Genomic DNA, 19,496 nt, shown 5'->3' with positions numbered 1-19,496 from the left:
ATATTCTTCCAATTTATGTTATTACCAGAGACGAACGTGGTTGATCCCCGTTGCTCCTCCCTTCGCCGTGATCCATCCTACATATCTTCTACAATGACTTCTATAATGACTTCTATAATGAACTCGGCCTTTTCTTGTATTATGAATGCCATTAAACTAGACTGTCTAGACCAGACTTGTCTGCTTAAGATAATGGTCTTTTTGCTTTCACCTTTTGTGAAAACCAACCCATTGATAACAGCATTCTTTATCTTTTCATCATCATCTTCTCTACATCTCCCCACACTGAACAATCGTTACATCCTGGTTCGGCTTGTCTCTGGTGGTCCGAGTCTGCTCGACCATGCGAACTATGTCCATGCCATCAATGACTTGGCCAAACACGACATGTTTGTTGTTCAAGAAGGGCGTCGCGGTGGTCGTGATAAAGAATTGGCAGCCATTGGTGTTTGGGCCCGAGTTCTAATTAAAAGATTCAGTGAGACGTTCAAACGAAGAGGAAAATAGCCTCATGGACTGAAGAGTCTATTCAACTAGAGTAAACATGACCTACCGCCATACTCAGAAGACCTGGGCGGTCATGTGGCAGCGTAAAATTCTCATCTGCAAACTTGGGGGTGCCGTAAATAGTGCAGCTGCCCGTGCCATCGCCATTGACGAAATCGCCACCCTGAATCATGAAATCCTTGATCTGAGGAAAGTGAGCTGGAAGTCCCAAGCCTTAAGCACCGAAATGGGGGGAGGGTGTAGAGGAAGAGGTCCATACCACACGGTGGAACTTGCTACCTTTGTAGCCTTGAGGTTGCCCTTTGGGGTTCTTGCTCTCGCCCGTGCAGAACTGCCGGAAATTCTCTGCCGTCTTGGGAGTCGTATTGGCAAAGAGCTCCATTTTAATCCGCCCAAGAGCCTCACCTGGCGTAAGTTGGTCAGCATATATGATTCTATCTTAACAAGCAGAGTGAGGAGGGGAATCATTAGCTCACCAGCGAGGGCAAGGTCAAAGAAGACTACCGGGTTGGTAGGCTCACTGGGCCGTGGAACATGTTCAGCCATAGCTGGGAGGAGTAGACTGGGATTCTGTAGGTGTTGGTGGTGATTGAATTGAGCTGGCGTGGGCGGGATGATGGAATGATATTCCTCGCCGGACTTATTTCGGTCTGTGCACGAAGTCTTGAATGGCTGTCAAGTCTTTTTGAAAGCCACACAATTTTTACCCCTTCTTTCAAATTGAATAAAAGACTTGAAGATAAAAACCCCAAACAAGCAAGACTGGTTCAAAAACTGAAAACTAACGAGGGTCCATACTGCAAGTGGCTGCCGTTCCCGTGACTTCCCAGCCTCAGGTGTCTTACCGTATCTTAAGGTGTCAAGGTGTCTTCAGGTGTCGATTTTCCCCCATTTCTCTACTCTTCCCCCTCAGAAACCCAAAACCCAAAACCGCATGCATCCCTCTAAACTCTTTTTCGCCCTTCCTCTTACTCCTCTCCTCTGACTTGCCCCCAACTACTCACTATCCTTTTTGGGATCACCACCCCCCCAGAATAGATGGTATGACTTGGTGCTAGGAGTTGGACTCGTTCTGTCCCTCGCGAAGAATCCGAGATTTGACAACAATCACCGACCCAAGGCCGGTGGGTCTCCCTGCTCCATTGTCGATCCATGACCGGCCAGCCCTCTTAGGACTGAATCGAAGTGGTCCACCGTCAACTGCATGCATTTTATTGCATTGTGAACACCAGGCGGTAAATCACCTACTTGAGAGGCTTTTGCGACTAGCCCATCCACAACCTGGCTCATATCCCTCCAGGGAATGACTGGTGGCTGGGTGGACTCGAACGAACCCGAATCCCGATCTGAGAAGGAAGCAGGCCAATATTGTATCCTTGCGATTCCTTTGTAAGCGAGCGCTTCTGTTCCTCCCTGAGATGGCTCCTTCTACAACCACAGCGGCCAGCAGTGCCGCAACTACCACCGGTAGTGGTGATAGCGGCTCCGGCTCAAATGCGACGAGTTCGCCTCTTCTGTTTTTTGTCGCATTAGGATTCGGCGTCGTCTTCACCAATCTTTGGTATGTCCCATTCAACTTATCACCGCTACCATACTGGTCTTTTTAAGGCTCCATTCTAATGCGATAAAACAGGATTATCGTCGGCGTTAAATACTGCTTCCGCTACAATCAACGGAACCGCCAGTTACGCAATGAGGAGACTGGTGACCCGATAGATCTGGTTACCATGCCTCGCGCCCATCGAAGACGACGAGAGAAGAAGTTGATGACTATGGACGAAGTTAACGAGCGATTCCCCTTGGTGAAATACAAAGTGTGGAGGTCGTCTCGCGCCAACCAAGGTCTTTCAACGGAGGGGGGTATCACGGCTCCCAATACTCGACCACAGAGCCTCAAAGATGAGGATGGCGTTGCCTTTACTGTCCCAGTGATTTCTGCAGCCGCAACTTCACCCGTAGTGGAGGAGGAGCGGGCGGTATCAAGCAATACTTCTCAGCCATCCCACGATGTATCCGGAGACCCCGCTTTACGACCGACTGGAATCGACACTTCTACGGGCGCCGCTGCTACCTCTACCCGGCAAGAAACCGGAGGGAACGTAACAGAAGAAAAGTGGCAACACTCCCTGATCAATGAGCACGCTGATCTGGAAGAGGACGAAGACGATGGCGATCAGATTCGAAAAGCGGTGCCCGCCGAGTTGCTTCCCAACCCTGGAGATTCTTGTGCAATTTGCTTGGACATCATTGAAGACGATGATGATATTCGGGGACTTGCTTGTGGTCATGCCTTCCACGCCTCATGCGTCGATCCTTGGTTGACAAGTCGGCGGGCCTGTTGTCCTTTGTGCAAAGCGGACTACTATGTTCCAAAGCCCCGTCCCCAGCCAGCCGAGGGAGCGTCTGCTTCGGATCGCCAGGGACGCCGTACTGTATCGATTCGCCTTGATGGTCTAGCTAGACCCCCGCGTGCTGCGCAGCCGAGGGCTCAGATCAATCCTTTCCGGGTGCAGATGGCGTTCCCTGGTCGGTTATTCCAACCAACATCCCCAGAATCACAAGGCCGACCTCCTCAAGCGGCAGGGCTCTCGGAAGACCCTCCCAGCGAAGCACAAGATCCGATTAGACCGTCACCTCGAGGAAATTGGTCACGATTCTTGCCATCGCGTCTGCGAGGGCGTCCTTCCCAAAACCCTACTACCGGCGAGGCTCCTGAGCCATCAGCCGAAAGAAATCCTCCATCTAACAACAATCTGCCGGCCGGGCAACAACAGCGTACGCCTGGTCAACTCGAGGCGGGCACTTGATCTCTTGCTGTTCACACCATTTACTTTTTATGATCCTTGATGTCCCTTGACTTTTTTTTTTTGCTGAATTTAACATCTGGAATGTTCGTCCAGCGCAGCCTTTTCTATGTTAATGACTTATTCTGTGTAATTTATTGCTTTTCTGGCTCGGATATTGGCGTACGACAGGGTGGTGATCTTGCTAATGGCACCTCGCAATTTACCCCTTTCTTCATCGGTTTTACTGGAAAATGAGCAGGGAACGGTGGTCGCTTTCTCTTACACTATCTTCCCAAGGCGTCGGTCTTCGGAAAGATTGGGCATGATCTTTATTGAACAGTTCTAGGAGGTCGTCAGAGGGACGAGTATGATTTCGGATATCTGTAACTTGTTTGACCACCACAAAGCTAAACGAATATGAACTACAATCCACTCCCAACTCCCCAACTATCTATAACACTAGAGTACACTGGACGATCGGAGGTCTCAGTTGAGAGAGAGCCGGTTGGCAGTCCACGAGCCGCTAGTGGGCATGAATATAGCGGATAGTAACCGAAATCCCCCCTGTGGAAGAGCAGGTAAATGTGCAGATGTAAAGCAAAGATGCCCCAAAATTCAACAAAACATGAAAAAGACACCCGTTTCTCGCTTACGCCGGTGCTTTCGAGCCCCCGACGCCGGCTCCGATCACACTCGGAAGTTCTTCCGAGCCCATGCTGAACAGCATACCAACAGCGCTGGTCACTAGAACAATGGCCAAGACACTCACACCGGCAATCAAAAAGAATGGCGAGCTAATATCTTCCTTCTGGCAAGCTGAACCACCCCAGTAGATCTTCTGCTTCGAGCCGTCACTTTTCGTGCGCACTGTTGCTTGGCAACGGCATGCAAAACATTGCGCGTCCCCGGACGAAGACTTCAGGTAACAAGAACCATGCCCCGAGCAATTGTTGGTTGCCTCGGAGCAAGACGAGTTAGAGGCGTGGCAGACAGGTGCAAGGAGCAAGGATGAACCCAGGTCCTGTGCGGACTTTTGCAGAGTGCCTTGCGCATCCGATGCAGATGACCGAGGCAGTCCGGTGTCACGCCGGGAGATCCGTGCAAAGTCCCGAGAGGCATCAACAGCGGGAACCATCAAGGCAGTGATTTCACGGCTTTCTGACGAAGCCGATTTATCCAAGTTCTGGAAGAGAGACTCGAGATACTTGGTAACGAGCGCGTTGTCGGCGGAATTTGCCTGGAACCAAAGGTGAGCTGAGTGTCATCTTCCTGGACAATTTCACAGATGTGTTTTTACCTTGAGTGATAGCCTCGAGGCAGTTGTTTTGTGGTCCTTGCTCGACCAGATTTCTACCGAGTCGAGCAGGCTAAGGAACTCGCGGCTGTACAGGCCCTGGTCTTGGGAGAGCACTGGATCTTGAGAGATACAATCTTTCGCGGCCTGTTCGATCATCACATGAGTTAGTCCGACAATCACATAGATTCCATAGTATGTAAGTCGCCCATACCTGAACTAATTCTGACCCATCGCTTTGGCGATAAGTGCAGCGGTTCTTCATGTCTCCATATCCAAACTGAGACCCGAGGGAGTCATCCACCAACTTCGGCGACGCATGGGAAACGATAATACTCTGTGGCCGGGACTTTCGAATGTTCGAACCTGTTGGAGCGGGGAAACGGATAGCTATTAGCTGACGATTCTCTCGATGGGTGCTTCATAAAGACATACCAACAGCTTCATTGACTCCCTCGATCAGAATCATGTTCCTGCTTGGAGATCCATGGCTATCATCACCACCGAACAAAGAGAACTGGGAGCCAGAAAACTCGTTGATGCGATCCACGATGTCTGTTTCAACCTTCCCAAGGAGGGACTGCAAGGAAGACTGGGTGCGCAGCTCCAAGATCAGTTGAGCGACATCTTCTGACACTGTCCGGTGCCCCAAGCTAGCTTCTCTTTGTTCCAGCTCGTTCGAGGGAAAAGTAAATATCGAAGTGTCCAGGGCCTGTGTCCCCAACGCACCCGAGGCCGCTAGGGCCAGGAGCTTGGAGACCATATGCATGTTGTTGGACAAGGGCGGGGGAGCGATGGAGTTAGGCGATCCCAAATGATGCAGCTTCGAACATAGGTAAGCTTTTCCTTGGAGAAGCTCCCGAGTGTCGCTGTCGTCTTTGTGAAGTGGGTTAGGAATGTAATGAAAGCTTGACGATGATGGTCTCCCCCACGGGCGAGTTGTCGGGACACCTCTCGACCTCCGAGGAGGCGGGATTAGCTAAGCATCAGCTGAGAACCCCCCCCTCTAAAACCACCGATCCATGAAACTATATAATTCAAGATTATAGACGTATCCAGGAAGGTAGCTGAAAAAGAAATGATCTGTTTGGGATAAGAACCAGGTTTTCGATCCAGCAGGGTCCGACTGTTATATCCTTGATTAATTTCCCAACTACAAGCTTTAGTAAGCCCACCATTGGCAAGAGAAAGAGAAAAGGAAGTAAGCTATGGAACTGATGTTCAAAGAGATTCTCGAATATCTACAGGGAGAATTAAAAGACGGCGAGTGACTTCGACCGCAGACTTCTAGTAAGGCCGTAAGACCCCGGTTTAACGGCCTCCGAGTGGCTTCTGCTTTCTGGGGTTGATATCCTTCAACTGCATCTCCACTGTCCGCCACGCAGACTTGGCTGGATCATATTCACCGCGCACTTCAAATCGGCAGAAGCCATTGGGCCCCTTCAGACCCACGGGCCCCGAAATGAAGAAAGTGCCTCGCCGAGGTGTTCGGGGATTCCGAGCCTGATACTCGTTCAATCGCAACCTGAATGCCAGCGATGCCAGGTGCAGATCTGACCCGGGTCCTAGATCAGGTAATGGAAGGCGTTGTAAAGATGAGATGATTGAAGATGGATGAAGCTCTGGCTCCTCGCTGGGCAGGATATTATCCGAGAGTTCGTCAGATAATGGAGATTGCACCCTCGGCTGGTCATGGGGGCTGAGAGGGTTGAGCTTCTCATGCCCCGAGAGAATATATCTGCCACTTAGCAATTCTAGCGCATCGAGAGGCTGAGCATCTGGGTCCCGAAGTCGGGCTATTTGCCGTCTGATCAGAAGCGTGTACGCATCCTTGATCGCAAGGGCCACGTGTACAGGCTTCATAACCGTTTGTAGTCGATCTCCAATATCGGGGTCCAGGGTTTTGGTTACCCAGGACACACCGTCATCTGCGATTTCAAGACTAGGAAGCGGTGATGTTAGTCAGATGATACTACCGAACTGTAGTTGCGGAGACACATACCCAGAACGCAGATACTCCGGAGGTGCACGAGACGGGAATTGATGGACCAGCCAGAATCCGGTCAAGGAAAGGGGGCTTCCCAATATTTGTGACATGCTCTCCGAAGCACTCTTGAGAACAATCGCAGCAAGTTCATCTAGACTCCCGTCAATAAACCCCGGCCTCCCAAATGTTCCCGTTTTGAACATACCTCTCAACTTTTGCAATTTTTGCCGATCCTTTGATATGGTGACGAACTCTTGCCATTCGGGATCTGAAGCAGTATACAATTCGCCCTCTTCCAGCCAAGACCACGTGAGAGGAATGAACAAGCCGTCTTCTTCTCCCAACTGGTCTTCCGTCAACTCGTCAATACCCCTAGAGGCACGTTGTAGACTGGTGTGCTCTGGACGTGTCTCGGGGGCTTTCTGGTCGTCATGGGTATCGTCGTCGTCGAATCGAACGAGCACGAAGGAACTCCATAGGTGGAATGCGGTACCGTATAAGATAGCTTTGCCCAGGAAGGACCTATAACAAGCCAGAAATCAAGGCACATGGTCAGCCTTGTCCCTGCAATCCTTGGTTTCGTAACAACTGGGAAGGAGGGATACTACACTCACCTGAACCAGGGCCTTCTGAATCTCACATGCCGGACCGCCGCAGGTTGCGGGGGGTTGACGAGGACCAATATGGAAGAGCGCAAACCGTGGTTGAGTTCGAAAGAGCTGCCGGAGCCGGAGCATTGAGAAAAACCCCTGAAAAATATTCCCGGTCTAACTGCACAGGTCAAGATGAAGAAGCGAATAATGAACGGTACTAAGAGTAATTTGGACTTCCGGGCCTCATGGAACGCCAGTCACATGATATCTTATCAACGGGGATTAGGTCAGCGCCCGATAACGGCCTGGCCTCAGTGGCCTGAGCCCTGAGGAATCTAAAGTGTGTACGGAGTACATAGTATACAGACCTGAAGCCAACCGTGTGGTGGACTCTCTATTGAATCATATTTCTAATAACAATTTAGAGATTTTTTACCCCGAGGAATGATACAACTAAGTCATTCTGCACATTTGAAATGACACATTCTAAACTTTCCTGACGATGCAAATGGACTGAAGTTGTTGCAGGATATAGATACAATCAACTCGGTACTATCATCTCATCATAGCGTGATTCTATTAGTCCCAGGGGAATGAAAAACAAACCAGCTAGTCTGATTTGCGTGCCATTCTGCGTAGGTCCTCCACTCCAGGTAGGATAGGTTCAGAGTACAGATAGTGCCAAGTAAGAGTAGAGTACGGAGTACATTGGAGGTGTGTACATGTAGGTTGATAGGCGGACAGCCAAGGAAGCTTGGATAGTTTTGTCTATCTAGTCAATGCAAGGTAAAAAACGCTTGGAGACCCTAAGATAGCAGAAAGTTTCGTGTAATGCAAGTATGCATAGCACGCGATTAGCGCAATTCATGAATCAGTGGTGGGGTGGTCGGAAGTGACGCAACACCTCGCTCTCCCCCTTCGCGGGATCATCCTCCTGCTTACTTCTCCGCCATTATTCCGGAGATAGACATTATCCTACGATTCAATTGTCTTGAAATTTAACTCTCTTGTGTTTTAACATTATCTAGATTCAATCTTCCTGCACCATGTCGGTCCCTCCTAAATACGCAGGCCTGAAGCTCCTCCGGGCAACCCCACAGGAGACACAGCATACTCTCGAACTATGTGAGCTTACATCGACGATTCTGTTGCATTGAGCATTCGACAACTAACAAGTACCAGTTCTAGATTATGTGTGCCCGGTGAGTGAAGCCTTTGATTCCTTTTCCGGTACCTGCGGCTAACGACGTATCTCTCAGTTCTCTGCTAAGATGTTCAAGACATTCTATGCTGAAGGTCCCACAGTTGCCCAGCAGTATGGCTCCCGGCTTCAGGTAATCTTCCGGCAGCAAATCCAGCCATGGCACCCATCATCTACCCTCGCCCACGAGGCAGGTGCAGCAGTTCTTCGACTGGCTCCAGAGAAATTCTGGGAGTTCAGTGCGACCCTGTTCCAGCGCCAGACGGAATTTTTCGACGTGAACGTGGTGAATGAGACACGTAACAAGACCTATGAGCGCCTGGCCAAGATTGCAGGATCTGTCGGAGTAGACGAGCAAAGGGTTCTCGCTCTGCTGTTGATCCCCGAAACCTCGAACCCCAATGAATTGAACGTGGGCAACCAGGTGACCAATGACATCAAGTGGATGACCAAGGTAAGAGAAGGTTGATCTCAACCCAGGCCAAGCAATTGTCTAACACCGGACAGGCGAACCGAGTGGTCGGAGTTCATGTCACACCAACGGTTTTCTTCAATGTAAGAAAGACCACCCATAGGAAGAAATGCCAAGGCACTAACCACTGTCCTAGGGAGTGGAAGAGCGTGGCATCAGCAGTAGCTTCACTGCGGCTCAGTGGGGAGAATGGCTGGCAAAGAACGTGGTTTGATGGTCAGGGACATCGATGGGGGCGTATGGATGATATGCTAGGTTTCATTTGTGGCGTGTACATGGGGAGACTGGACCGAGGTGGTCAGGGTGCAGGTGAAGGAGTGGGAAAAACGAATCATATCTCATTCCAGAACTTCCATTACGAAGCTGCTGTGGACCCTAGTGAACATACTGGAAAAGCATGTCCTTGTGATAGAGAAAAAGAATGGAGAGGAAATGAAAAGAAAAAAACCGACCACGGTTATGTCACGCTGAGGAACAGGAAAAAACGAAAAGTCCAAATGCAGCACCACCACTTCTTCACGAGTATCGCGAGTATATTACGCCTAGGAAGCATGGGAGTTCACAGAGGCCGCCTGAATCACGGTTAGCAAAGTGCAATAGGTAAACCACCCAGTACGAAGACCAGAGTAGAACAGAGGAGAACCTACTTGAACAGAAGAATGTGAGGCTCTGGTTCGTGTACCTCGTAGTGCTCCCAACCCAAACTCTGTTGTCTGTATGTCAGCTCGCATGCTCAACTGAGGGTGACAAGAGCTTAGCCGCACCTGTGTAATACCGAGCGCTCGCCATTCTTCCTCCCACAACAACTTCAATGTTCCCTTGGAGCTGTCAAAGTAGTCTGTGGGGATCTTCTTGAGCATGTTCTTGGGCAGCTGCACGTGGCGGTATTCAAACTTGTCGTCCGAGTAGCTAGATCCAATGAGTTAGACATGACCGGGCAGCCGCGGGGTAGCAGTGCATTCCATACCGTGCGGAGTAGTGAATGGAGTCGATGAATTCATCTAGACGCTCGCGCTCCGACTCCAAGAGGAGACGGGGCTTCTTATTCCTTCTGCTGGGATCGATATCCATTGTGGGAGGTGAAACAGGAGGTTGCGGGGAGACGTGAAATTCAGGAATCTGTTGTTGGCACATGGCTGGTCAGTCTCAAGTTTTATGGAGCAGAGTTTGGAGATTTTCATTGCAACTGACAGGAGAATCCACGAGCAGTAACGAGTGAGTGCCGCAGAAATTCGTGGAGGACCCAGAGAACGGTTAGAGGAGAGTTGGAAGAGGAGAGAAACCAACGACCGCGAGGTTTGGTTCAGGGTGTTTTGCCAGAAGATCGGGTTGTTTTGCGGGACGCGGAAAATGGAGGGGGAAGGTTGAGTGCCTGAGGGGCGAGGTGTCAACAAACGGTGGATACCAAAGGTAGTTACTGGAATACTGTAGACACCTTTTAGGCTACCCTTTAAAGGATGTACTCCTACTTGTACAAGTACATGGTACACAATGGGAGCCCGAGTCCCGTACCTGAGGTGCGTAACGGGCGCTTACAGTCTGGGCATGCCACTTACTGTAGACACATACAAAGCGTTCGGTAGTTGCTATGTAAACACAGAGTACTATGATAATACTCGGCGATCAACAGGCTATACAAGTAGATAGAGCAGCATCTTCGAAACCTGAAATTCTCACTCCCACGAATCTATAACTCTACAAGACTTCAGAGAGGAGTTCAAGATTTCTTTGAATGACTAGAGTTCAACACATCATTAACTACTGTTCCCCATGTCTAATCAAATGGAGCCAACGGTAAAATACGGTAATACAATACCCGCTGCCCTTCTCTGTGACTGCAATTCTCCACACATTCCAGTCGGTATGTACCGTACCAAATTCCCCCTGTCAATACCACTTACCTAAGGCGGCGGGTCTCCACTTGGATGATCGCAGCGCGTCTGCACACGTCGAGGTATGAACTCTCATAGTTCCTTTCGCATTATAGCTGTTGAACGTTCTTTTCCAAACCCTTTATATTCTTGACGTGGAATCACTCTCTATAATCTCGGAATGAGTACCAAGAGGCGTGGGGCGGCTGCTGCTTCACCAGACGTGAGGCTCCGCGGCCAGAAGCGCCGGAAGGTGTCTGTAAGTGGCCGCACTCTTGTCCTGCACCCTCCTCGGCCTTCACGAGGGACCAACCTCGGTCTATAGGGTCTTCCCAGGCTCATCTCGGCTGAAGGGTGATGCTGGCTTGTTGCGCCACTCCCCGACCCCCTTTTCCGGGGTCAATGGAGCTTTGCGACAAGCTCGCATGGTGACGCGCAAAATGACCGGCATGGGTAGCTTTGATTTGCGCCGCTAACAAACATGCGCATCTAATAGGAAGAAAGCCCCGTGGACCCCGAGGAATCCGACCAAGCACCATCCCAGGAGGACTCCGAACCCGCAGAAGAGGCCGAAGCAGAGGAGGTTTCCGTTGCCCAGGATGACGACGAGGAGTCCGAGGCAGACTTCGAGGGCGATACCATTCAGGCTGCACAAGATAAGATCATGACCGAACTGACTCGGTTGAAGGATGACGAGTGAGTCCTTGGCGATCCCCGTGCGCACCAAGCTGTCGAGGCTGACAGTGGTTCCAGTGGCGAAGATGTCGCGTATCCTTTCATTGGAAAGCCCGATCGCAACCTTTACCGCGACTACTATGAGATCATTCAGCACCCTGTATCGCTACGAACGATCCAAAAGCAGGTCCGCGGTACCGATAGTCGCAAGAATCCATCCAGGACGACCGCATTTCCCACATGGAAATCCTTCGAAGAGGAAGTCGCCTACATCTGGCGCAATGCGAGGGAATACAACGAGGACGGTAGCGACATCTCGATGCTTGCGGGAATTCTAGAGGTAAGACTTTCCTTTCCTACCACGCTAGAACCGTTCCCAACTTGACTGAGACTAACGTTGAGAATAGGAGCATTTCAAGCGACGGGTAGCAGAAGCCAAGAAGCATGTCCCGGACACTCAGGTAGATGGTCACCCCGAAATGCCTCGCATCAAATTGAAAATGGGCGCGAAGGATGTGGAACCCAGGTCACAAAGGTTAACCTTGAAGATGGCTGGGCAGACCTCCGAGACACCTTCCAAGGATGAGGGAGCACCATCCGGCGTCACTGTTGATAAAGAATCCTTGAAACGACAACAAGAGCTCGTTCGAACCGGATCGGCAAGCCAAGAGGCCGACACACATCGCATGTCCCCGCGAAACAGATCCCTGCGAAGACATCTGGTCAGCCCCAGCAGGTCTAGTGCTACTACCCCGTCTATATCAGAACAGCCACACAATGAGCCTGCGGGTGCCAGAGATCCGACCGGTGTGATCAAGAGCGAAACTTCGGGGCCGATGTCCCAGCATCCCGAAACAACGCGACCTCCAAATGGCCTACACGGTGTTTCTTCAGAGCCCCATGAGAGTAAGCCGTGGACCCCGACGGGCAGCATCCCTTGTCTCAGGTTTGTGACTGACTCTTCGCTCCACCATATAGTACCCGCCCCGCAACCAGTCACTGCATCTCCATTGGATTCGCTTTTGAGGCGACCAGGTCAGGGTGAGATAGTTCCTCCCTAAGTCCCTTTATGTGGTCAACAACACTCGAGGCGATGACACGAGAAAAAGAGAATGAGAGGGAATGTATCGCGCTAACAGCACCATAGATGCCACCTCGGCGCTGATCCGAAATGTACAAATCGCCACTCATCCTTCTCTTTCTTTACAACATGGCTTGAGCTTGGACATTCCACCATCTGCCACGCTTTCTCAACAGTCAATTACGATCAACCTCCCTGCGTCGCATAACCTGCTGACCATCAGGCCGACAGTAGTCCCTGGGACAGCACAGAGGCATGTGAAGATGGTTGCCCTTGTAGGAATGCAACGGCTTCACCCATCGGTAAGCGATGCCTCTGGACTGGCGTATGATATCCCACTTCACCCTGGGACTACTAAGATTGATCTGGAGGCCATTGCTGGCCCAGCAAGGGGAGTTCCCAGGACTGGACCCCCTGGCTCGGAGATTGATTATGAGCGGGTCACTATTTTCTTGAACTTGCTGCGGTGACCCGGTTACTCATCATGAAAGAGGTACACGGGTGGAGGCTCAATTATACCATGACAGCTATGGAGGATCCCGAGACTACTAGGAAGATTAAGTTTATTTCTTGGTCTTTTCTATTCTATTTATTGTCGCCTTACAATTTTCCTGTTTTGTTCTTGTCCTTGGTCGGATGAATTTGGCTGACCGTCTTCACCGTAATCTTAAGCGAGGGAATGATTTGTTTACATATTGTCAATAATGTTGAATTCTAGCGGGATTAAGTCTTGAAAATTGCCACGGTATTGTTTTTTTTTGTCTAACTGCCGACCTCGGTACGGAGGCAATTGTAAGACCACGATGCTAAGTTTTTAATGTGAAGTTTCTATCTGAAGAAAAGCTTGATGGCAGTGGCGATCTTATCGGAAGTAATTAGGGAAAAAAAAAAAAAAAAAAAAAACACAAACTCGCAAAACCCCGGAACCCCCATCAGCACGTGATTCACCGCTCCCGCAAAGTTTTCTGCCCAGCGATGTGTGGCATTGCGTTTATAAAAAAATTTCAGTCCCGGCACAACCCCTCCTTTCAACCCTTTCCCACTCTTCAAAATCACCACCACATCACACAATGGCGGACCTTCCGGTTTACGACGGAGCGATCGGTATCGATCTTGGTATGATTATCACCAATCGATCCTCAATGTCTCTAATTTACTGACTTTGGCTCTTTTTTACTGAACAGGCACCACCTACTCTTGCGTTGCCAACTATGAGGGCACCAACGTCGAGATCAGTGCGTTTCCCTCGCTCGCCGAGATCTTCACTACAAAGCTAACCAAATAATCAGTTGCCAACGATCAGGGTAGCTACACTACCCCCCTCCTTCGTCTCTTTCACCGACAAGGAGCGTCTGATCGGTGAGGCCGCCAAGAACCAGGCCGCCATGAACCCTAAGAACACCATCTTCGACATCAAGTGAGTTTTTCGCCCGATCGCTCAATCCCTCCACATTCTCCAATTCTACCCGATCTTTTGCGGGTCTACATTTGCTCGGATGAAATTTGTTTCTAACTGGCACACATAACAGGCGTCTGATCGGTCGTCCCTTCGATGACCCCATCGTCAAGAAGGATGTTGAGTCCTGGCCCTTCAAGGTCGTTGCCCAGGGTACCGCCCCTGCCGTCGAGGTCGAGTACCTCGGTGAGAACAAGACCTTCACTCCCCAGGAGATCTCCGCCATGGTCCTCATGAAGGTGAGTTGAAACCATAGCCAATTCGCTTACCATTGACCCATATACTGATACACTGAAAAACAGATGAAGGAGGTTGCTGAGACTAAGCTCGGCAAGAAGGTTGAGAAGGCCGTCATCACTGTGCCCGCCTACTTCAACGACAACCAGCGTCAGGCTACCAAGGATGCCGGTGCCATTGCTGGCCTTAACGTCCTCCGTATTATCAACGAGCCCACTGCCGCTGCTATCGCTTACGGTCTCGGTGCCGGCAAGTCTGACAAGGAGCGCAACGTTCTGATCTACGATCTCGGTGGTGGTACTTTCGATGTCTCCCTGCTGAACATCCAGGGTGGTGTCTTCACCGTCAAGGCCACCGCTGGTGACACTCACCTTGGTGGTCAGGACTTCGACACCAACCTGTTGGACCACTTCAAGAAGGAGTTCCAGCGCAAGACCGGCAAGGACCTCTCCGGTGATGCCCGTGCCCTCCGTCGTCTCCGCACTGCTTGCGAGCGTGCTAAGCGTACTCTGTCCAACGCTACCCAGACCACTGTCGAGATTGACTCTCTCTTCGACGGTGAGGACTTCAACTCCTCCATCACCCGTGCCCGTTTCGAGGACCTGAACGCCAAGGCCTTCTCCGGCACCCTGGACCCCGTCCAGCAGGTCCTCAAGGACGCCGGCATGGAGAAGTCCAAGGTTGAGGAGATCGTCCTGGTCGGTGGTTCCACCCGTATTCCCCGCATCCAGAAGCTCCTGAGCGACTTCTTCGATGGCAAGAAGCTCGAGAAGGTAAGAATTGATATTATTCCTGAAGATGAAAAGTATAAGTGTGCTAACGCCTTTGATATAGAGCATCAACCCCGATGAAGCTGTTGCCTACGGTGCTGCCGTCCAGGCCGGTATCCTCTCCGGCAAGGCCACCTCCGCCGAGACCCAGGACCTCCTCCTGCTCGATGTCGTTCCCCTCTCCCTTGGTGTCGCCATGGAGGGTAACATCTTCGCCCCCGTTGTCCCCCGTGGCCAGACCGTCCCCACAATCAAGAAGCGTACCTTCACCACCGTTGTTGACAACCAGAGCACTGTCCAGTTCCCCGTCTACCAGGGTGAGCGTACCAACTGTGCTGACAACACCTCCCTGGGCGAGTTCACTCTTGCTCCCCTCCCCCCCATGCGTGCCGGTGAGGCCGCTCTCGAGTGTGTCTTCGAGGTCGATGTCAACGGTATCCTGAAGGTTACCGCCACTGAGAAGACCTCCGGCCGCAGCGCCAACATCACCATCTCCAACGCCGTCGGCAAGCTCTCCAGCACCGAGATTGAGCAGATGGTTGAGGACGCCGCCAAGTTCAAGTCCAGCGACGAGGAGTTCACCAAGAAGTTCGAGTCTCGCCAACAGCTCGAGTCCTACATCTCCCGTGTCGAGGAGATCGTCTCCGACCCCACTATGTCCCTGAAGCTCAAGCGCGGCAACAAGGAGAAGATCGAGTCTGCCCTCAGCGACGCTATGGCCCAGCTCGAGATTGAGGACTCCACCCCCGAGGACCTCAAGAAGAAGGAGCTTGCTCTTAAGCGCCTGATCACCAAGGCCATGGCCACCCGCTAAAGGGAGAGATGAAAATAGGATGACCAATGCTTGCTCTATTCCCGGACGGTATCCGGAGAATGTCTGCGCCATATAGATCTTGAGGCAGCGTTTGGTCTATTGTTTTTTTTTGTTATTCAAACCGGACAAACCTGGGCGCAGTTTCTTTTTCCTTTTTAAGATGTTAAAAAGTACGCCTTTTATGTAGACGAGGATCGACGTTGCAAATTTAATGTGTAACGACCTTTTTTCTCCATTATTCATATTTTCTGCTGCTGTGATCGTGTAGAGATGTACCTTGACCAGTCCAAGTTTCTGTAATTTTGTGATTTTGATATATACAGCTAGTTTAGATCTAATAAACTCAGATGTATGTGCACTACCGCAGGTAGTGGTGGACTTCGGACCGCTTTCTGGCAATTTTTATCTTATCTCGATAGCTTCCCCATTCTTCGTCGCTCTTCAGCTTCCTATTCTCCGTCGCCAATTATACCATAGCTACTCCAACTTACTCCCTATTCATACTCGCTATACACCATGAACCGTCTCGTGACCCGATTACCACTACGTCTCGTCCCTCAATGCCGTCCGCCGACCCAATTCCTGCGATTCTCCGTGGCTCCTAGCCGCAGCTTGACTTTCCGCCAAAGCCGTACCTTCACCAACTCACCAGCACTATACAAGAAGAAAGACAAGGCAGCGAAGAAGGGAAGCTCCAACTCGGAGGCGGAGCCTAGCTCTGCTGCTGCTGCTGCCACAGAGGATCCATTCGATCTTTCAACCCTCAACTCAGGCATATCCACGGCCATTTCCAGATTGAAAGATGATCTGTCTAAGCTCCGCGCGGGCGGGCGCTTCAACACTGCGACTCTCGAGGGCCTAAAGGTCCAGCTGAGCAAGGATATTCAGGATTCAGTCAAGCTGGGCGATCTGGCCCAGGTTATACCCAAGGGTGGCAGGATGGTGACCATCCTCGTGGCGGAGGAAGAGGTTAGTGAAACGCTCTTGCGCGAATTAGATTCATTATCGCATTACCCCGGATCTAACAAGAGAATTTCAATTTACAGCACATCAAACCCGTTACTTCGGCGATTGTATCCTCGAATTTGTCCTTGACTCCCCAACCTGATCCTCACAACGCGCTTCAATTGAATATCCCCATTCCTCCTCCGACCAAAGAATCCCGGGACAAGAATGTCCAGGCCGCTAAGCAGGCCTTTGAAAAAGCTGCTAGTGCTGTTCGCGATTCCAGAGGCGCCATGCACAAGCGACTACAAGACATGCAAAAGAAGAAGCTTGCCCGACCTGACGACGTGCGCAAAGCTCATGATCATATGGAGAAAGCTACGGAGAAGGGACAAAAGGATGTCAAGGAGCTATTCGATGCGGCCAAGAAGTCCTTGGAACAGGCATGAACACACCGCAGCAACGGAGAATAGCGAATGGGTCACGCTTTTTGTAATATAGTCACATTGTAAATCTAGATACAGAGGGAACAGAAAGGTGGTGGGCAAATACCACCCCGGGAAAAACACATAGCGCCTAGTGGGAGACAGGAAAGAAAAATTCGATATCACAGAATCAATATAATACACAACAGCAGATCCTTATGTGAATGCCAATTCAATAGCACTAGGAGCGCTTGACGCGACTGGAGGCCAGCAGAGACTCGACCTTGGCGAGGAACTGGGGTCGCTTGCCAGCTGTTTGATAAGTTGCGTTATTGCGAATATTCCTCAACACGTCACCCATGATAGCTGGCTGGTCCTTGCTAGTCTCCAAAGCGGGATATTTTCCTTGCACAAAGGTCTCCATCAACTTTTGTGTGTGTTCCGTACTGACGGGGTTGAATTTGATATCACGAGGCTTGACAGTCTCTCCCTTCTTCAAAGAGATCTTGTCTGCACGTTCTTGGGACAGGCGCTTGACTTCCTCCAGGGCCTGAGCCTTCTCAGCCTCACTCTCAAACAAAACGCTCTGTCCCTTCCACAGACGCCGGCCAAGCTCATAGGGCGGGACATAGCCGCCAGGGAAGCGTCCACTGAGGGTAGAAAGCTTCTCCAGAACAGCAGCGGAGCGGGCGTTCACATCCGTCGGCAGTGAGGGCCAAGTATCCTTCAGTGTAGAGAAATCAATTTCCCGGGGCTCATAGCGGATAGGCACCGGACGACCCTTGGACTCTGCGTCCAGCTCGAGTTGCTTGATAGCAGCAGCGGTAGCCTCATCGTCATCGATATCATGTTCTGAGCGGCGGTTCTGGTTTTTCCGACGGGGCTTCTGACCAGCCTTCCCAGCGGGCTTGCCCTTGCGACCTGGGATCTGCTTGCCAGGCGGTCCAGTGCGGAGTCTAGGCTTGCGGATGATCTTGGGAGGTTCACCACCAGCACGGGGTGCAGCAAATGACCTGGCATCGATTGCCCGGGCTGCTGGACGGGGCTTGTTCTGGGATCCTGGGGGGCCGGGGGGTCTGCTGGAAGCTCGAGGCTTGCGAGGGGGGCCCGATGTCGCCGGTCTCTGTTTGGGTTGGCCTTGAGCTGTGCGGACATGACAATTAGCGATATTCAATAGCTACAGCACCATCTTAATCATGCCATTGAGCCACTAGAACAATGATGCCGGGGTGGAGCGGGAATTGCTTTTCGCATACCTGCTGGCGGACTTGGACCCTCCGAAGCAGCCGCAGAAGAGGCAGAGAACTGGCGGACAGGCATCGTCATGCCCATCCAGGCACGGTCTCCATGCTGGGCAAGCTGCCTCAACTGTGACCGAATCATTGTGGTGTGAGGAAGTGGTGGACGTGCAACGACTTCTGGGATGTTGGCTCCGGCGGGAACACAACTTTTGCAGGAACCGGAGTAGGCTCACGTGACTGGTATGTGAAATCGAGTTGGTTTTGCACCGACAAGTTGACTTCCCTGATTGTATGAAATTTTGCTACTTCAAAAAGCTATTTCAATCGTAACTTCTATATGTCAAAATACCACACTAAATGTCTCAATTCTATCGTGTCTACTCTTCGGTTGATACTCTCCTCCATCCACTACTCTTCCAGAAGGCGGTCAATCCAGTAAAAGGCGGTCAATCGAGTCAACCCGGCAGATTGATCCGGGGTACAAATAATTATCAAAAACATGACATTCACAACCTCCAAACTACGCGTCCACTCAGCCCATCCATACCCTCAAACTCATACTCACAATGCTTCGCCGAAAGCCAACCGCCATAGCAATTACCACCGAAGACATCGCCGCCTTCGAAGAGTCCCGACTCCGCAAACAGAATGAGAACCGCGAGCCCGAACAGGCGCAGGGTTCCAGCGCTAAGACCCACGTCAATCCGAGTGATGAACTGAAGCCTCTACCGGGTGATAAGGCGAGGATTCTTCGTCGGGAAGAGAGGATTGGACTTGGTCATCGGGGTTGATTTGGGACGTTGAGGATATGCTACTCGGTTATGGCATGTCTGGCTGGGTGGAATTATCCTACGCTCTTACAGCTATCACTATCACTCACGACTGTCACGAATATCACGATACATACATACACGCTGGAACTCCGTTATAATGGCTTTGGCTTGGACTCTGTCTCGTTTTATCAAGGCTCGGCCAGTCAGTGCGGAGTCTTTTATGGGATTACTGGCGGAATATAAGGAACACCACAAACGCCTTCAAGATCATGTCGAAGGACCTGGACTTGGGGGTTGAGACAAGTACAAATCGCTTGCAAAAGCAACTGCCACTATTCACATTTGTTGATATCTCCATACCCATGACA

General features: G+C 51.0%; 11 protein-coding genes across 11 annotated transcripts; 6 read left to right on the top strand and 5 right to left on the bottom strand.

The window, feature by feature from the left end:
• Positions 1-270: 270 nt before the first annotated feature.
• On the bottom strand, positions 271-1,053 carry cyp3 (putative peptidyl-prolyl cis-trans isomerase; the record flags this gene model as incomplete). The annotated part of the gene is made up of 4 exons (XM_057156939.1): positions 271-462; positions 554-691; positions 767-912; positions 984-1,053. 4 exons carry the CDS (start codon positions 1,051-1,053, stop codon positions 271-273), a joined length of 546 nt encoding a protein of 181 aa, XP_057005594.1.
• Positions 1,054-1,925: 872 nt separating this feature from the next.
• On the top strand, positions 1,926-3,314 carry N7473_010999 (E3 ubiquitin-protein ligase RNF103; the record flags this gene model as incomplete). The annotated part of the gene is made up of 2 exons (XM_057156938.1): positions 1,926-2,068; positions 2,141-3,314. The coding sequence occupies 2 exons, from the start codon at positions 1,926-1,928 to the stop codon at positions 3,312-3,314; spliced, it is 1,317 nt and encodes a 438-aa protein (XP_057005593.1).
• A 628-nt stretch (positions 3,315-3,942) lies between these two features.
• On the bottom strand, positions 3,943-5,356 carry N7473_010998 (DUF3844 domain-containing protein; the record flags this gene model as incomplete). The annotated part of the gene is made up of 4 exons (XM_057156937.1): positions 3,943-4,530; positions 4,591-4,734; positions 4,802-4,953; positions 5,023-5,356. The coding sequence occupies 4 exons, from the start codon at positions 5,354-5,356 to the stop codon at positions 3,943-3,945; spliced, it is 1,218 nt and encodes a 405-aa protein (XP_057005592.1).
• A 542-nt stretch (positions 5,357-5,898) lies between these two features.
• On the bottom strand, positions 5,899-7,414 carry N7473_010997 (uncharacterized protein; the record flags this gene model as incomplete). The annotated part of the gene is made up of 5 exons (XM_057156936.1): positions 5,899-6,529; positions 6,590-6,725; positions 6,780-7,096; positions 7,189-7,293; positions 7,386-7,414. 5 exons carry the CDS (start codon positions 7,412-7,414, stop codon positions 5,899-5,901), a joined length of 1,218 nt encoding a protein of 405 aa, XP_057005591.1.
• A 799-nt stretch (positions 7,415-8,213) lies between these two features.
• On the top strand, positions 8,214-9,054 carry N7473_010996 (DsbA family protein; the record flags this gene model as incomplete). Its single annotated transcript, XM_057156935.1, has 5 exons — positions 8,214-8,292; positions 8,350-8,369; positions 8,427-8,822; positions 8,876-8,923; positions 8,977-9,054. 5 exons carry the CDS (start codon positions 8,214-8,216, stop codon positions 9,052-9,054), a joined length of 621 nt encoding a protein of 206 aa, XP_057005590.1.
• A 345-nt stretch (positions 9,055-9,399) lies between these two features.
• Positions 9,400-9,974, bottom strand: N7473_010995 (cyclin-dependent protein kinase regulatory subunit CKS1; the record flags this gene model as incomplete). The annotated part of the gene is made up of 4 exons (XM_057156934.1): positions 9,400-9,412; positions 9,488-9,546; positions 9,605-9,749; positions 9,808-9,974. 4 exons carry the CDS (start codon positions 9,972-9,974, stop codon positions 9,400-9,402), a joined length of 384 nt encoding a protein of 127 aa, XP_057005589.1.
• A 918-nt stretch (positions 9,975-10,892) lies between these two features.
• N7473_010994 (bromodomain-containing protein) lies at positions 10,893-12,937 on the top strand (the record flags this gene model as incomplete). The annotated part of the gene is made up of 6 exons (XM_057156933.1): positions 10,893-10,970; positions 11,208-11,407; positions 11,465-11,726; positions 11,794-12,292; positions 12,365-12,427; positions 12,534-12,937. 6 exons carry the CDS (start codon positions 10,893-10,895, stop codon positions 12,935-12,937), a joined length of 1,506 nt encoding a protein of 501 aa, XP_057005588.1.
• A 600-nt stretch (positions 12,938-13,537) lies between these two features.
• hscA (putative Hsp70 chaperone (HscA)) lies at positions 13,538-15,744 on the top strand (the record flags this gene model as incomplete). Its single annotated transcript, XM_057156932.1, has 6 exons — positions 13,538-13,583; positions 13,652-13,702; positions 13,776-13,884; positions 13,997-14,162; positions 14,226-14,933; positions 14,995-15,744. 6 exons carry the CDS (start codon positions 13,538-13,540, stop codon positions 15,742-15,744), a joined length of 1,830 nt encoding a protein of 609 aa, XP_057005587.1.
• Positions 15,745-16,260: 516 nt separating this feature from the next.
• N7473_010992 (ribosome-recycling factor) lies at positions 16,261-17,138 on the top strand (the record flags this gene model as incomplete). Its single annotated transcript, XM_057156931.1, has 2 exons — positions 16,261-16,713; positions 16,791-17,138. 2 exons carry the CDS (start codon positions 16,261-16,263, stop codon positions 17,136-17,138), a joined length of 801 nt encoding a protein of 266 aa, XP_057005586.1.
• Positions 17,139-17,355: 217 nt separating this feature from the next.
• N7473_010991 (uncharacterized protein) lies at positions 17,356-18,497 on the bottom strand (the record flags this gene model as incomplete). The annotated part of the gene is made up of 2 exons (XM_057156930.1): positions 17,356-18,257; positions 18,371-18,497. 2 exons carry the CDS (start codon positions 18,495-18,497, stop codon positions 17,356-17,358), a joined length of 1,029 nt encoding a protein of 342 aa, XP_057005585.1.
• Positions 18,498-18,921: 424 nt separating this feature from the next.
• N7473_010990 (CDC26 family anaphase-promoting complex subunit) lies at positions 18,922-19,146 on the top strand (the record flags this gene model as incomplete). The annotated part of the gene is made up of 1 exon (XM_057156929.1): positions 18,922-19,146. The coding sequence occupies one exon, from the start codon at positions 18,922-18,924 to the stop codon at positions 19,144-19,146; it is 225 nt and encodes a 74-aa protein (XP_057005584.1).
• Positions 19,147-19,496: the final 350 nt, after the last annotated feature.

Source organism: Penicillium subrubescens (assembly GCF_028828155.1).
Source record: "Penicillium subrubescens strain IBT 31985 chromosome Unknown utg000007l_segment0_segment0, whole genome shotgun sequence".
NCBI classification, from domain to species: Eukaryota; Fungi; Ascomycota; class Eurotiomycetes; order Eurotiales; family Aspergillaceae; genus Penicillium; species Penicillium subrubescens.
This window is presented reverse-complemented; position numbering and strand designations above follow the sequence as displayed.